Here is a 15,728-nt window from a genome sequence, read left to right on the forward strand (position 1 = left end):
GTGAGGATATGGTTTTATAATTTATTGCGTTTTCCTTGTTTACTATACGAAATGAGACGACAAAAAAATGAATGAAAAGGTGTCCAATCTCCCCCACCCTACCATATTATGCTTGTGACTTTTGGCGAAATCACCCCCAAGGTAACATTCGTGGTAACTCGAAAGCCGACAAGAGGTGTAAAACAAAACACCCGTGTTAAGGACTGTCGTTCTTCTGCCAGGGTGAAAACAAGTTCTAATCATTTCTCCATAATGCATACGGTTCTGGTGCTGTTGTCATTATAGCGCATGCGTCCTTTAAAATGGCACTTGGCGAGTATTGTTACAACCCATTTGTTGCTAAAAACGCACTTTGTGCAATTGATTGGGTAAAATGTGCTATCCATTTGTGGCGGGGCAACGACAGTTGTTATAGCACCGGTGTTCTGTTTCATACACCCCGTGCCAGCTTACAAGTTACCATGTTGCCAGTAAGTCTAAAGTATTCTGATTTACAAGTGCCCGATTACAAGTTATACATATGTAGCCTATATGCTTGTTTGTGCATGGTTATTTTGTGGACTATTTCATGTTAAATGCAAAAATACTGTCGTATCATCTTTACAAAGATCAAAACAGGTTTGTCGGATGCAGTTGGTAACAGATACGAAAATATCGATATTTAATGTTGCTACTATTGTAAGAGTCCTTGGGCAAAACACTTAACAGTCATTGCTCCAACCCAGTGGTCACTAAATGGATTATGCAAATAAATTGTCAGTCATACAGAACCAAGCTAAAAACTGTTGCGCATATATAATAATAATAATAACTTTATTTGTCTCTTCGATTATACTGTAGCGAAGATTTATAAACATTTTAAACGAAAAGACAGGATATAGCGACAAAACAACAGTTGTGGTATATATAATAATAATAACTGTTGTTTTTCTTGGTATTAATAAATAGCAAACGTTAATAAATTGACTCTCTTGTTTTTAACTTTTGGGGTCACCGGAAATCGTTCAGGCATGAAGCCGACAATTAGTTTTTCTTTTGCGTCAAATTTTCCTAATTTTTTTATGTTTTTATAGCGTTTTTTTACAGATTTTCGTGTAAAATAGACTTAAAAATGTATTTCAGATGTAGATTATATATTGTTTAACAATTTTTAGATAAATTTTTGTCAATTTTGCTAATTTTTCTGTCCGTAAATTGTTGTTTTAAATTGGATATTTTTATTGAAAATTTTCTTTTTATAATTAATTTTAAATTGGTTATTTAATGTAAAACTTGGAAAACGCTGTCGCAATATCGTTTAAACTAGAACAATTTATTTAAATTAAGCCTTTTTACCTACTATGAAAAAACTGAGACTTTCTGTTTTTGTTATTTTTTAATTATACAGAATTGAATGTTTAGAAATAATATAAAATAACGATAATGGTGAAAAAAGTCTGTAAAATTACAGATATATGTAATACGTTATGCCTAAAATGGAATACCTTAAGCACATAATATTTTTAATGTTAAACTTTTTAATTTAATTATAACAGTTCAGAGATAATTTTTAATTCTTACACGCCGTGGCAAAGTGGTTAGTGCGCCTGCCTCTAACCCAGAGGTAATGGGTTCAAAGCTCGTCGCTGCTACCATTGTGGGCGTATGTTTTCTTGGGCAAGACACTTAACGGCAATTGCTCCAACCCAGTGGTCACTAACAGGTTGTCAAAACTATCAGCCATACATAAAAACTAATCACCCACAAAGTAACATACATGGTAACTCGTAAGCTGGCATGAGGTGTATTAAACAGAACACCTGTGTTATAACGACTGTCATTTTCCGGCCACGCAAAGATAAAGCAAGCAACACTTATTCATTTTTTTAGTCCCACAAATAGGTATATATAATATATTATAATTAAATCTTTAAAAAATTTAAGAATGACAGAACAGATTATATAGGCTAATGCATTAAATGATTTAGGCAAACAAATATAAATTTCATTTTCGTTTATCTATTCTCAGATTCTTTTAGAGTTTAGATTTAGCCATGCTCTGTATTCTGTACAAGTGATATCATCATTGTAAAGAAATGGCTTGTGAACCGCAATATCTTGGCCATGCTGAGACATTACCTGTACACAGTGCTCCAGTACAACAGGTTTGAAAATGATATTATGTTTACTGTTATGTCTGAACTCTGTGGGGTTTTGGGCACGTCAACATTTTCGTGTTTGTTGTGACGTCACCAACGGTTTTGGCCGAGCACAGTAGCGCATGTCGTGACGTCACTGATTACGCGCGAGGCATCTTTTTTTCGCGCGTCTTTTTATCGTTGTTTCTCAACATTCTTTGTTTCACATTATCAGTCTGTTTGCAGTCGTTGTGTAATGTGTCGTTTTGCCTAAGTTAGTCTCGTTTGATAGTGTATGATTTCTACATAGTATATTTGTATTCTATATCGTGATAATCTATTTAATCTATGTCGTTACGTTATAGCTCACTGGCTAGGATTATTACCCTTTATCTAGAACAATAAATATGATATCAAGTACAAGGGTGCGGACTTATTATTTACATTCAGCGTTTATTTTTTGTAAGTATTTTTGTAACTATAAGAAAAAACTTATGACGCCAAAACAGTCAAGCTGAAACGTATGGCAACCTTTGAAAAGACGCTACGGAACGTTTTCTCTCGAAAGTCCCACACACACAAGAATCTTTTTTTTCAAAATTATAAAAAATGGTTAGTTTAGTCCAAGAGATGATGTATGATGACGTCATTAAACAGAATACCGAATCCTGTAATTAGATTCGAATACAGAAGGATTCGAAATTCTGTAATGTGTATCTCTATTTATGTCGCATTTTGTTACGCGACCGCTCAATGCATGGCAAACTATAGAACAAGGCGATTGTTATGTCACTTGTGCTTCTATATCGTTTTGTTTGTGTGTTTGTTCTATTTACATGTTCCGCTTATGTTATTCTGTTTCATACACCTTGTTAGTGCTTACTAGTTACCATATATGTAACTTTTGAGTGATTTTTTTAACGAATTCAGACTTTTCAGTTTCATATTATTTATATTTTTTATCCTTTTTTGATTATAACACGGATAGTCTGTTTCATACACCTTGTGCCTGCTTACTAGTTACCACGTATGTAACTGCCAAAAAAGTTTAATTTTATATTATTTTCTAAATCAAATTTTCCTGCAGCATCACAGAGGAGTCAGAAAGAAGTCCAAACTAAGAAGAGACGAAAGTATTTCTGAATCATCTTCTAATTCCATGACAAGACAGGTTGGTTTTCATGCTTTCTGGACAGTTTTTATAACTTCCAGACAGTTTTTGTAATTTCTGGACAGTTTTTACAACTTCTGGACAGTTTTTTGTAACTTCTGGATGGTGTTTTGCAATTTCTGGACAGTTATTGTAACTTCTGGACAGTGTTTTGTAATTTTTGGACAGTTTGTACAACTTCTTAACAGTTTTTTTGTAATTTCTTGACATTTTTTTGCAATTTCTGACAGTTTTTACAACTTTTTGACAGTTTTTGTAACTTCTGGACAGTGTTTTGTAATTTTTGGACAGTTTTTACAAATTCGGGAAAGTTGTTGTAATTTTTGGCCCGTTTTTCTGTAATTTCTGGCCAGTTTTTGTTGTATTTTTTGTCATTTTTGAACAGTTTTATGCTTTTTTGATATTTTTTTCTGCTTTATGTGCTGTTTTTAAAATTTATGGACAGTTTTTAAAACAATAACCTTGAATTGGTTGCACCACTTTTTACAGGTGTTTATATAAGTTAAGTTGTAATTGACCAACACTTCAGTATTTTTGACAGCTAGTTTTACAAAACAATAACCTTGAATTGGTTGCACCACTTTTCACATGTGTTTATATATGTTAAGTTAAATTTAAACAAAAATTTAGCAAAGTGTCAACGAAACAATAACCTTGAATTGGTTGCACCACTTTTCACAGGTGTGCACACATTTCAATTTTTTATTCGTCAAAAATCCCATATTCTATTTGAACCCAGGTTCTAAAATCCGCTACACTGCAATGCCCTCATTAATTATTTAAACATTGCAGAAATGCATATCCTTACTGTGTGCCAGCCACACAATGGAAGCAGTAGTTATATATGTCTCTTTCCCAGACTCTAAATTAAGCGCAAAAATGTTAGATTGAGTGCAAGAAATTTGAACGCAAAACAAACAGTTTTTGGACTATGATTACTATTTATAGTTTAACAGTCTGGCAAAATTGAGTGTTTTTTAAGAGGAAAGTATTAATAAGACCTTTCAAAAACAGGAAAATTAAGTGTTTTTCTATTTTTTAGGTATTAAATTAAGCCATAAACAGTTTTGGACCAAGATTGGTATCTTATCTACAGTTAAAACATTCTGGCAAAGTTAAAATGTCTATTCTGATGCCTTATTTTTAATCCTGAAAGGTAGAATGTTTCTTCTTCAGACTTTAAATTGACCAAAAAAAAAACAGTTTTTAGACCAAGATTAGTGTTTATTACAACTGAAAGTTTAGACAAAATTGAGTGTTTTATTTCAAAATAGGAAAATACTGTGTTTTTCTCTATTTCTTAGACCTTAAATTAAGCACAGAAAACAGTTTTTTCGACCTTATAGTATTTAAACAGTTTTTAAACCAAATTAGTAGATTCAGTTAAACATTCTCCAAAATGGGTGTTTTTTTTAAGGAAAGCTGTCAAAAACAGGAAAATAAGTTGTTTTTTTTGCAGTTTTATGTATAAGTATATACAAGTTATGTTTGTAAAAAATATTGCAACCAATTCAAGGTTATTTTTTTTAACTTTTAGCTAAAAATTGGGAAAAAAAACATTGTTTTTTAAAATTTTAATAAAATATCATCTTTTTGCTTTTTAGCGTAAATATTCAGAATTTCCGTAGTTTTTTAAAAATGCTGGACGTTTCCATGTTATCATGTGATAGCTTGGTTGCCCTACAGTGGCAGGTAACGTATGATTTCTATTTATTTGGTTTCGGAATTTTGAATGTTTGTAAATTGATAGGCCTATTTTTTTAAAAGATTTTTTGGGAGAATTTTTTTATTTCTGAATTTTTTTATTTTAAATTTTTTTTTATTTTGAAAATGTTTTGTTTTTTGGAGTATTTCGGTTAAGTGGTTAGGAGTTTTCTTTGTAACATAAGGGTACAAGGTTCAATGCATGACACTGATAGCGATCCTGATAAGTGATGTTTCCTTGGGTAAGACATTAAGCAGACATTGCTTCAACCCAGTGGTCACTCACTGGTTTTTGTAGTACCTCACCCATATAGAATAGAATGTGCATGTACAATGTTGGGGTAATGAGCCAACTCTGGCTTAAATCTCAGGTCCCATGGCGTGTCCCACTGTAGGACCTCACCTATATAGAATATAACGTGCATATACAATGTTGGGGTAATAGGCCAACTCTGGCCTAAATCTCAGGTCCCGTGGTATGCCACACTGTAGGACCTCACCTATATAGAATAGAATGTGCATATACAATGTTGGGGTAATGGGTCAACTCTGGCCTAAATCCCAGGTTTCATGGCGTGTCAAACTGTAGGACCTCACTTTTTTTTATTAAACACAAAAATTCAAACAATTTAATCAAAAATAATTTAAAATTTTGTTGCAACTTATGGAAACTATCACAAAAGTTAATTGTTTTTAAACGCGTTTATATATTACGTCAGTTATTTAGTCAACTCAAAAATTCAAAACACTTTTTTTTCCGAAACTATTACTCAAGTAAAATTTTTTAAAATGCCTTAAGTTTAAAAATAATGTAACTTTCGGAAGGTATCACTATAAAGGTTTTGAAACGCGTTTATATATTACGTCAGTTATTTAGTCAACTCAAAAATTCAAACAATTTTAGCAAAAAAAAATTTAAAAAGTTGTATAGACCTATACATATCTTTATTAAACTCAAAATTCAAACAATTTTAGCAAAAAAATTCAAAATATTCTTGTTAACTTTCGGAAGTTATCACTATATAAGTGTTTTGAAACACGTTTATACATTACGTCAGTTATTTAGTAGTCCTGCAATGCAAGTCTCATTACTACAGCCAGTAAGTGGTTTATAATTTAATTAACTTCTAAGATAGATTCTCTATTACCGTCCTTGCGGTCTTTGAACTATGCTTAAGCTCTCTGCATGCATTTCAGTATGCTCTGTTAGGGTGAGGTTATTATTGTGTATTAGTGCCACAGTTTTTTGATAACTAACTTAAAAATGCCTTTTAAAAAATTTCGTTTGGTAAGTAAGTTTTTTATTCTTGTTTTTGCGACAGTTTTTAATAGCTAGCTTAAAAATGCATTTTAAAAAATTTCGTTTGGTAAGTGAGTTTTTTATTCTTCTTTTTGCGACAGTTTTTTGTTAGTTAGCTTAAAATGCCTTTTAAAAAATTTCGTTTGGTAAGTGAGTTTTTTATTCTTCTTTTTGCGACAGTTTTTTGTTAGCTAGCTTAAAATGCCTTTTAAAAAATTTCGATTGGTAAGTAAGTTTTTTATTCTTATTTTTGCAACAGTTTTTACTAGCTGACTTAAAATGCCTTTTTAAAAAATTTTGTTTGGTAAGTAAGTTTTTTATTCTTATTTTAAATAGTTTATTTGTTTTGTAAATTTTATTGTAGTACAGCAGTTTTTCTGTTGAAAAACGTTTAAATTGGAATATAATATATTATATAAACATATTATGTTTTTGTAAATATATTTTGGTATATAAGTTCATGTACTTTTTTACCTAATTAAAAAAAATTGTTGTTTTAGGCTAACTGTCATAACATGCATTTGAACACAGTCTGTAACTGTAAGCTCGTTATTTACAGCCGTTTTGCTATCTAACTTCAAAACTGTTTTAAGACCATAAAGAGTTTGTTGAACTTTTTTTGAATCTAATTTTGATTAGGTTTGATGCCTTTTTAGTTACTTTTTTTGTAGAGTTTCCTAGTTTTTCCTAATATTAAAGTATATATATATTGCTATCTAAGTTTTTTTTTATTAAGTGTTTTATATGTACTTTTTTACCAACATGAAAAAATTAAAAATGCAATTTATTTTTTTTCAATTTTAGTTTGTTTTGTTCCAGTTAATTTAAGTACAGTTTTTACTAAATGTCTCAATTCAAATTTGGTTCATTTTTTGTGGTTAATCCAGTGTTTAGTCGTTTAAAAGTACAACAGTTTTGAGTAAGGCACAATAAAAAAAATTGTGTCAAACTCAAAATTATGTTTTACGTACAGTAGTACCATAATTTTGTTATGTGATTGTGTTTTTTCCACCAAAAATGATCTTTTTGCTTAGTATATGAATTGATTTTGATCACTTTTGCAATTTTTTTGCAAGTATAGGCCTACTGTACAACAAACAGTATTTTTTTCTAAAATTGCCAAACAAATTGGTAAACAAAACTTTTTTTTTTAAGGATTTTACAATTTTTTTCATAGTTTTACATTTTTTTTTCAGGGCTCAGCTGACTCTTACACAGGTCGTCCTTCTGATTCTGACATCTCATTGGAGGAAGATCGAGAAGCGCTCAAGCGTGAAACGGAAAGACAAGCTCTAGCTCAACTTGAAAAAGCAAAGGTTAAAAAAATTTAGTTTTTTAATTTTTTTTTTGTATAATTTTATATATTTCCTTTTTTTAGGGGTAAAATGAAATTTTGATTTTACCATTTTTACCATTTTTTTCTCAAAACTTTTTAAATTATATATATACCAGCAGATTTTATTTTAGTTTCTTAGGCCCCTACAGTCATTCAGAATAGCGCTGCCAACTAAAATGGTTTTGAAAAAGTGTTGATAAACAAAAAGTTACAAAAAAAGTGTTGCCAAACAAAAAAGTACAAAAAAAGTGTTGCCAGACAAAAAGTTGCAAAAAAGTGTTGCCAGACAAAAAACACCAACCTTATTTTTAGACCAAAGCTGTTGCGTTTGCTGTGCGCACGAACTTAAACTACAATGGTTCCCATGATGATGATTCTCCTGTACAAGGATCTGCTGTTTCATTTGAAGCCAAAGATTTTCTTCACATTATGGAGGTAATATATATATCACGTCACAAAGCTGTATATATAGTAGGGTGGGAAAGATGGGACACCTTTTTACCCAATTTTCTGGTCCTATTTGGTAGTAAACAAAAAACATTCAAAGAGTTATGACACTGTATCCTCACAACTCCCATAGACCGTTGTTAATTGTTTAAAACAGGATCAGGATATTTGGATATTATGTGCTTAAGGTGTCTCATCTTCTCCCGTCCTATATTCTATTTAAGGATAGGACGAAATTAAAATTACCCCGATTCGTCGAGTGCGGATAATGAGAAACAGTAAAATCTGGCTGCCGGGCGAGTGACGTCAAAATATCTATGTCATACACGACTTTTATCGAGCCCACACGAGTGTGCTGTTGCCATACAAACGAAGACTTGTCGAAATTAATAGGTTTCCAGTCTGAATTTACATGAAATACTTTTTATAAAAAATTTACTGCCTTTTTAATTTAATTCATTTGTTTTTAAAAGCGGAAAATTTAAAAAAGAAATAACTGCTTTTTAAATTTAATTCAATTTTTTTAAAAGCTGAAAAATTATGTATAAAAAAAACAAAAACAAAAAATTGTCGGCATAACTTCATACAATCATTTATATTATATAGAAATATAACAACGACTGGTGGATAGGCCGTCTCGTAAAAGAGGGTTGCGGTGTCGGATTTGTACCTTCGCCTGTTAAACTGGAAGCTATTAGGCAACTACAACAGCAAGCAAAGTCTAATAAATTCTATCAGTCAAAAACTGGAGGTACTTCTACTTCTAGTTTGGGGGATAATAATACGATGTCTCGACGCTCAACACCGCCATCGTCTGGTGAGTTTTTTACTTTTTTTGTGTTTTTTTTAATTTTTTCATTTTGTGTTTTTTTTAATAGGTTTTTGTGAGTTTTTTGTCATTTTTTTATTGTTTGTTAAAAAGTTTTCGGATTTTTTTTATTTTTGTTTAAAAGTCTATGTGTTGTACTTTGACATTGAGCATGAGTTGTATGAATGCACCACGTGTGTCTGGTGTATAAGAAGACACCCATGTTGTAACTCAACAGTGAGCATGAGGTGTATGAATACACCATGTGTGTCTGGTGTATAAGAAGACACCCATGTTATAACTCAACAGTGAGCATGAGGTGTATGAATACACCATGTGTGTCTGGTGTATAAGAAGACGCCCATGTTATAACTTAACAGTGAGCATGAGGTGTATCAATAGTCAATACACCATGTGTACGGTTTTATAATTCTTTGAATGCTCCTTGTTTACTACCTGGGACAGGAAAATAAAATAAAAAGTTGTCTCATCTTCCCACGCTACTATATATAATAATATATATATGACAAGATGGGACACCTTTTTATTCTACTTTTTCATCCCATTTGGTAGTAAACAAAGAACATTCAAAGAATTATAAAACCGTATCCTCATGACTTCCATAGACTGTTGTTAATTGTTTAAAACACGATCACGATATTTGGTAATTATGTGCTAAAGGTGTCCCATCTTCCCCCACCCTACTATATATATATATTAATAATATAATATATATATAATTTATAATATTTTTTATTCACCATACAGTTGCATACGATATGGATTCTAATGGAGTTGATGAAGAAGATTCTGATACAGCCAACCAACAAAATACTTCCAGTACTACACGGTAAAAAAATATAAAATGGATTTTTATTTCCAAAAAAATAAAAAACTTTAATTACAAAATTTTTAACTCAGCAAAAATAGTATCAAAAAAAGGAAAACAAGTTTTTTTTTGGATATTTCTGCCATTTTTTTTCTCATTTTATGATAAATTAATGATACTTTTATAATTTTTTTACTGAAAGTATTCTTAAAATGCTAAGATTTAAATAAAAATCTTTTCTAAAAATTGAAAAAAAAACATTTTTTTATTTTTTCGTGAGTATTTTTCTGTCATTTTATGATAAAATTTTACATTTTACAATTTTTACGCTGATTGTACCGTTAAAATATTTTTGTTGAGAATAAAAAAATGCAATTATCTGCACAGAAGTCCAAAATCTTCTGTGTCGTCTGCTGCACAAGGTACTTTGGGTAAAGAAGCGCGCCGGAAGCCATTTTTCAAGAAACAGGAGTCTATCCCACCCTATGATGTGGTACCTTCCATGAGACCTGTAGTCTTATGTGGGCCTTCACTTAAGGGCTATGAGGTAAGAAAATTTAGAATATATATATATATATATATAATGTAGTAGGGTGGGGTAAGATGGGACACTTTTTAATACTTTTTTTCGCCCCGTTTGGTAGTAAACAAAGAACAATCAAAGAATTATAAAACCGTATCTTCACGACTCCAATAGACCGTTGTTAATTATTTAGAATATATATTTATATATATATATTATAGTAGGTTGGGGTAAGATGGGACACTTTTTTATTATGTTTTCCCGTCCCATTTGGTAGTAAACAAAAATTTACGTATCCTCACGACTCCCATAGACCAGTGTAGACTGGGGGAAGATGGGACAATTTTTAATATTTTTTTCTTCCTATTTGGTAGTAAACAAAGAACATTCAAAGAATTATAAAACCGTATCTTCACGACTCCCGTAGACTGTTGTTAATTGTTTAAAACACTGTCAGGATATTTGGATATTATTTGCTAAAGGTGTCCCATATTTCCACACCCTACTATACTAAATTATAATTAAGAACTATTCTGATATGCAGTACTAATGCTTACACTTAGGACTTAGCAAAGAACACATTCCCCATTTTTTAATTTTTTTTTTAAGTCTAAATTTATTTTTCACTTAAAAAATTATTTTTCCTACAATTTTTTACTAAAATAATTTCCAGGTCACAGACATGATGCAGAAAGCAGTTTTTGATTTCCTGAAGCGACGTTTTGAAGGCAGAATCTCAATAACAAGAGTCACAGCTGATATATCGCTCGCCAAACGATCGGTTCTTAATAATCCAACGAAAAGAGGAGCTATTGAAAAATCAAACACAAGATCCAGTCTCGGTAAGATGTCGAAAGTAATAAAAAAAATGTAAAAAAAAATTAAAAACCCGATTTTTTTGCTGCAAAAAATGGTATACACTTTAATTGACATGTAAGAAAAATGTAAATTGACTGTGAACATGGGAGTGGCAACCATGGATAAGTCACTCAAGTTCCGACCCACAAGAATATAAATGACCAAACCAACCAAAAGTTATGTCTGCTTATCCACACACTGCAATAGCTTTAGCAACTCGACTGTGGGCATGGGAGTGGCAACCATGGATAAGTCACTCAAGTTCCCACCCACGAGAATATAAATGACCAAACCAACCAAAAGTCATGTCTGCTTATCCACACACTGCAATAGCTTCAGCAACTCGACTGTGGGCATGGGAGTGGCAACCATGGATAAGTCACTCAAGTTCCCACCCACAAGAATATAAATTACCAAACCAACCAAAAGTCATGTCTGCTTATCCACACACTGCAATAGCTTCAGCAGCACGACTGTGGGCATGGGAGTGGCAACTATGGATAAGTCACTCAAGTTCCCACCCACGAGAATATAAATGACCAATCCAACCAAAAGTCATGTCTGCTTATCCACACACTGCAATAGCTTTAGCAACTCGACTGTGGGCATGGGAGTGGCAACCATGGATAAGTCACTCAAGTTCCCACCCACGAGAATATAAATGACCAAACCAACCAAAAGTCATGTCTGCTTATCCACACACTGCAATAGCTTCAGCAACACGACTGTGGGCATGGGAGTGGCAACTATGGATAAGTCACTCAAGTTCCCACCCACGAGAATATAAATGACCAAACCAACCAAAAGTCATGTCTGCTTATCCACACACTGCAATAACTCCAGCAACTCGACTGTGAGCATGAGTGTAACAAATAACCAACCATTATATTCCAGCTGAAGTCCAACGTGAAATTGAGAGAATTTTTGAGCTGGCTCGAACTCTACAATTAGTAGTAATTGATGCAGACACAATAAACCACCCTTCACAATTAACTAAAACTTCACTTGCTCCAATAATTGTGTCTCTGAAAATTTCTGCTGCTAAGGTACATAAATGCTATTATATATGGGTGAGGTCCCACAGTGAGGCATAGGCCAGAGTTGGCTCATTAACCCAATATTGTATTTGTATATGCACATTCTATTCTATATGGGTGAGGTCCCACAGTGAGGCATAGGCCAGAGTTGGCTCATTAACCCAAAATTGTATTTGTATATGCACATTCTATTCTATATGGGTGAGGTCCTACAGTGAGGCATAGGCCAGAGTTGGCTCATTATCCCAATATTGTATATGCACATTTTATTCTAATGGGTGAGGTCCTACAGTGTGGCACGCCATGGGACCTGAGATTTAAGCCAGAGTGGGCCCATTACCCAAACATTATATTCTATATGGGTGAAGTCCCACAGTGAGGCACACCATTGGACCTGGGATTTAGGCCAGAGTTGGCCCATTACCCTAACATTGTATATGCACGTTCTATTCTATATGGGTGAGGTCCTACAGTGAGGCATAGGCCAGAGTTGGCCTATTACCCCAACATTGTATTTGTATACGCACATTCTATTCTATATGGGTTAAGTCCCACAGTGAGGCATAGGCCAGAGTTGGCTCATTAACCCAATATTGTATTTGTATATGCACATTCTATTTTATATGGGTGAGGTCCTACAGTGAGGCACGCCATTGGACCTGGGATTTAGCCCAGAGTTGGAACATTACCCCAACAGTTTACATGCATTCTATTCTATATGAATTAAGTCCTACAGTAAGGTACGCCATGGGACCTAAGATTTAGGCCAGAGTTGGCCCATTACCCTAACATTGTATATGCACGTTCTATTCTATATGGGTGAGGTCCTACAGTGGGGCATAGGCCAGAGTTAGCCCATTACCCTAACATTGTATATGCACATTTTATTCTAATGGGTGAGGTCCTACAGTGTGGCACGCCATAGGACCTGAGATTTAAGCCAGAGTTGGCCCATTACCCAAACATTATATTCTATATGGGTGAGGTTCTACAGTGAGACATGCCATGGGACCTGAGATTTAGGCCAGAGTTGGTTCATTACCCCAACATTGTATATGCACATTTTATTCTAATGGATGAGGTCCTACAGTAAGGCACACCATGGGACTTGGTATTTTTTAAAAAGGCCATTTGTCATAATATTTTTTAGGTTTGTATAATTTTTTCAGTATTTTTTTAATATTTTTTTTTTTCAGGTCTTACAGCGTCTGATAAAATCTCGTGGAAAATCACAAACAAAGTATCTGAATGTCCAGATGGTGGCAGCGGAAAAACTAGCGCAGTGCAATCAGGTACTTTGCTCACCACCGTGAGCCTTGAACCTGGGAGCCTCCAGTTACTAACTAAATCATAAGTTTTAACTTTGTGAGCATGAGGTGTATGAATACACCATGTGTGTCTGGTGTATAAGAAGACACTCATGTTATAACTCAAAAGTGAGCATGAGGTGTATGAATACACCATGTGTGTCTGGTGTATAAGAAGACACCCATGTTATAACTCGACAGTGAGAATGAGGTGTATAAGAAGACACCCATGTCCCATGTTATAACTAAACAGTAAACATGCGGTGTATAACCACAAAAAACTTGCATACAAAACATCAAATATACTACAACTCAACAGCAAAAGCAACGCCTTTCTTTTTCAGGACCTTTTCGACATAATTCTCGACGAAAACCAGCTGGAAGACGCTTGTGAGCATTTGGCGGAGTATCTAGAAGCTTATTGGCGCGCTACGCACCCCCCAAACATGTATTCGAACCCAGCCCTGGCACGTAGCACCACAAATTCACAATCCCCGCACCTCCAGGTAACTTAGGTGGGTTCAGAGGCTTAGATGTCGCTCAAATTGCTTGAAAGCTTCTTCTCTTTGCCTCTCTCCCTTTCTGCTTCTATCTTTTCTGCTTCTATCTCTGCTTCTATCTTCTCTGCGTTTATATTTTCATTTTTTTCATTTTTAATATATATATAATTATTAAATTTTTCCAAAAAAATGTAAATTTTATTTTAGTTTAAAAGCTTTCTTTTCTTTCTGCCTCTACACCCTTTTTGCTTACTTTTTAACAGTTTTCTACATATTTTTTTTTTTTTTATATATTTTTAATATATTTTTTAATTTTTATTATTTATAAAGATTATATAAAAAAAAATTTTTTTTTTCAATTTAAAAGCTTTTTCTCTCTGTCTCTACACCCTTTGCTTCTATTTTAAAACTTTCTATTTAATTTTTTAATCCTTTTGTAAATTATTTTGGTATAAATTTTAAATGTATAGTAGGTTGGGAAAAGACACCTTTTTATTAAAATTTTCTCATCCTATTTGGTAGTAAACAAAAAAACGTTCAAAGAATTATAAAACCGTATCCTCACGACTCCTATAGACCGTTGTTAATTGTTTAAAACACGATCAGGGTATTTGAATATTATGCTAAAGGTGTCCTGTCTTCCCCCACCCTACTATATTCTTAAAATTATACTGAAAAAATTCTTCAAAAACTTTCTTTAAAAATGTGCTGTAGCCATGCATGTGCTCTGTTTTAACTTGTTTTTTGGTGTTTGTTATTCAGAAAGCTATTTAATATTGCTTTTTAGTGTATACTAGAGCCCAAATATTTTAGTTTGGCTAAATTTTAGCTATAGTAACTATAGACTGTGAGCATGGGAGTGGCAACCATGGATAAGTCACTTAAGTTCCCACCCACGAGGATATAAATGACCAAATCAACCAAAAATCTACAAATTGAATTTTTCAACTAAAAATCTACAAATTAAAATTTTTCCTCAAAAAATTAACTAACTGAAAAATTTTGTCTAAAAATGTACAATTTGGATATTTCGTCTAGGTGCACGTATTGACGTCATTGAAACGTAATTTAAGTTTCCGTTCGTCCCGACGCGGGTCTATGAAACCAGCCGACAAGGAAAACGAAGCGTAACTGGAAAGAACCGGCTAAAATTGATTTTGAGACTTTTTTAATGATTTACTGCAAAAAAATGTGCTGTTTTCATCTTAAAAGTGCTGAAAAAATACGTTTTGCGCTCTCTCTCGTATTTTTTCATGAGAAAAAGGCAAAGCAAACGGTTCTCTCGTTTTTGGTTTAACTAAAAAAGGCAATTTTGGATCATGAGAAAATGTTTTTTCTTTTTTATTCACATTTTGTTGTTGGTGGTTTTAGTTTGGCTGTTTGCATGTGCGGTGCCAAGCCGGCAAAAATACGACTTCTTTTTTCTTAGCGTCTCTCTAACAACGAGAGAACGTAAGAAAAAAAAACTTTTTTCTTTGATTCTCTCTTTTACAGTTGCAATTTTAACACCCGATCGCAATTTAAATGAAATGCAGTTTTATTGTTTAAAATGCAGTTTTTAACACCAAGTACACACTGTTTTAAGTTTACTAAATGGTACACAGTTTTATTTACACTGTTCTATGTAATGTTAATTTTATTCACATCATATATACACACATATATATAAGAATTCATATATATACACAATTCTGTTCTGTATACTGTTGCAGTAACGGTGCTCTCTTTGTGCGTATTGAACCTAAATCGTGCGTTTTATTGTAAATTTATTACATTTCATTGCTTGTCAGA

At 33.0% G+C, this 15,728-nt stretch overlaps 1 protein-coding gene across 5 annotated transcripts; it reads left to right on the forward strand.

Moving 5' to 3' along the window:
- Nucleotides 1-2,008: 2,008 nt before the first annotated feature.
- LOC149725697 (voltage-dependent L-type calcium channel subunit beta-2-like) lies at nt 2,009-15,728 on the forward strand. 5 transcript variants are annotated; one of them, XM_089891385.1, is made up of 12 exons: nt 2,009-2,144; nt 3,205-3,288; nt 7,489-7,608; nt 7,941-8,063; nt 8,682-8,892; nt 9,652-9,733; nt 10,100-10,259; nt 10,909-11,077; nt 11,988-12,139; nt 13,327-13,422; nt 13,782-13,952; nt 14,976-15,728. In XM_089891385.1, exons 1-11 carry the CDS (start codon nt 2,076-2,078, stop codon nt 13,950-13,952), a joined length of 1,437 nt encoding a protein of 478 aa, XP_089747511.1. In that variant the 5' UTR covers nt 2,009-2,075; the 3' UTR covers nt 14,976-15,728. The 5 variants fall into 5 exon arrangements, with proteins under 5 accessions (XP_089747511.1, XP_089747510.1, XP_089747512.1 ...); XM_089891384.1 differs by having other exon boundaries at nt 13,782-13,943; XM_089891386.1 differs by lacking the exons at nt 2,009-2,144; nt 3,205-3,288 and adding an exon at nt 4,912-4,980 and having other exon boundaries at nt 13,782-13,943.

This window comes from Ciona robusta, chromosome 13 (assembly GCF_009617815.1).
Source record: "Ciona robusta chromosome 13, ASM961781v2".
Classification (NCBI taxonomy): Eukaryota; Metazoa; Chordata; class Ascidiacea; order Phlebobranchia; family Cionidae; genus Ciona; species Ciona robusta.

Coding starts and splice junctions, on each gene's coding strand:
- LOC149725697 (XM_089891384.1), top strand. CDS start 2,076: ATGGCTTGTGAACCGCAATATCTTGGCCATGCTGAGACATTACCTGTA. Junction 2,145..3,204: donor ACAGTGCTCCAGTACAACAG/GTTTGAAAATGA, acceptor ATTTTCCTGCAG/CATCACAGAGGAGTCAGAAA. Junction 7,609..7,940: donor CTCAACTTGAAAAAGCAAAG/GTTAAAAAAATT, acceptor CCTTATTTTTAG/ACCAAAGCTGTTGCGTTTGC.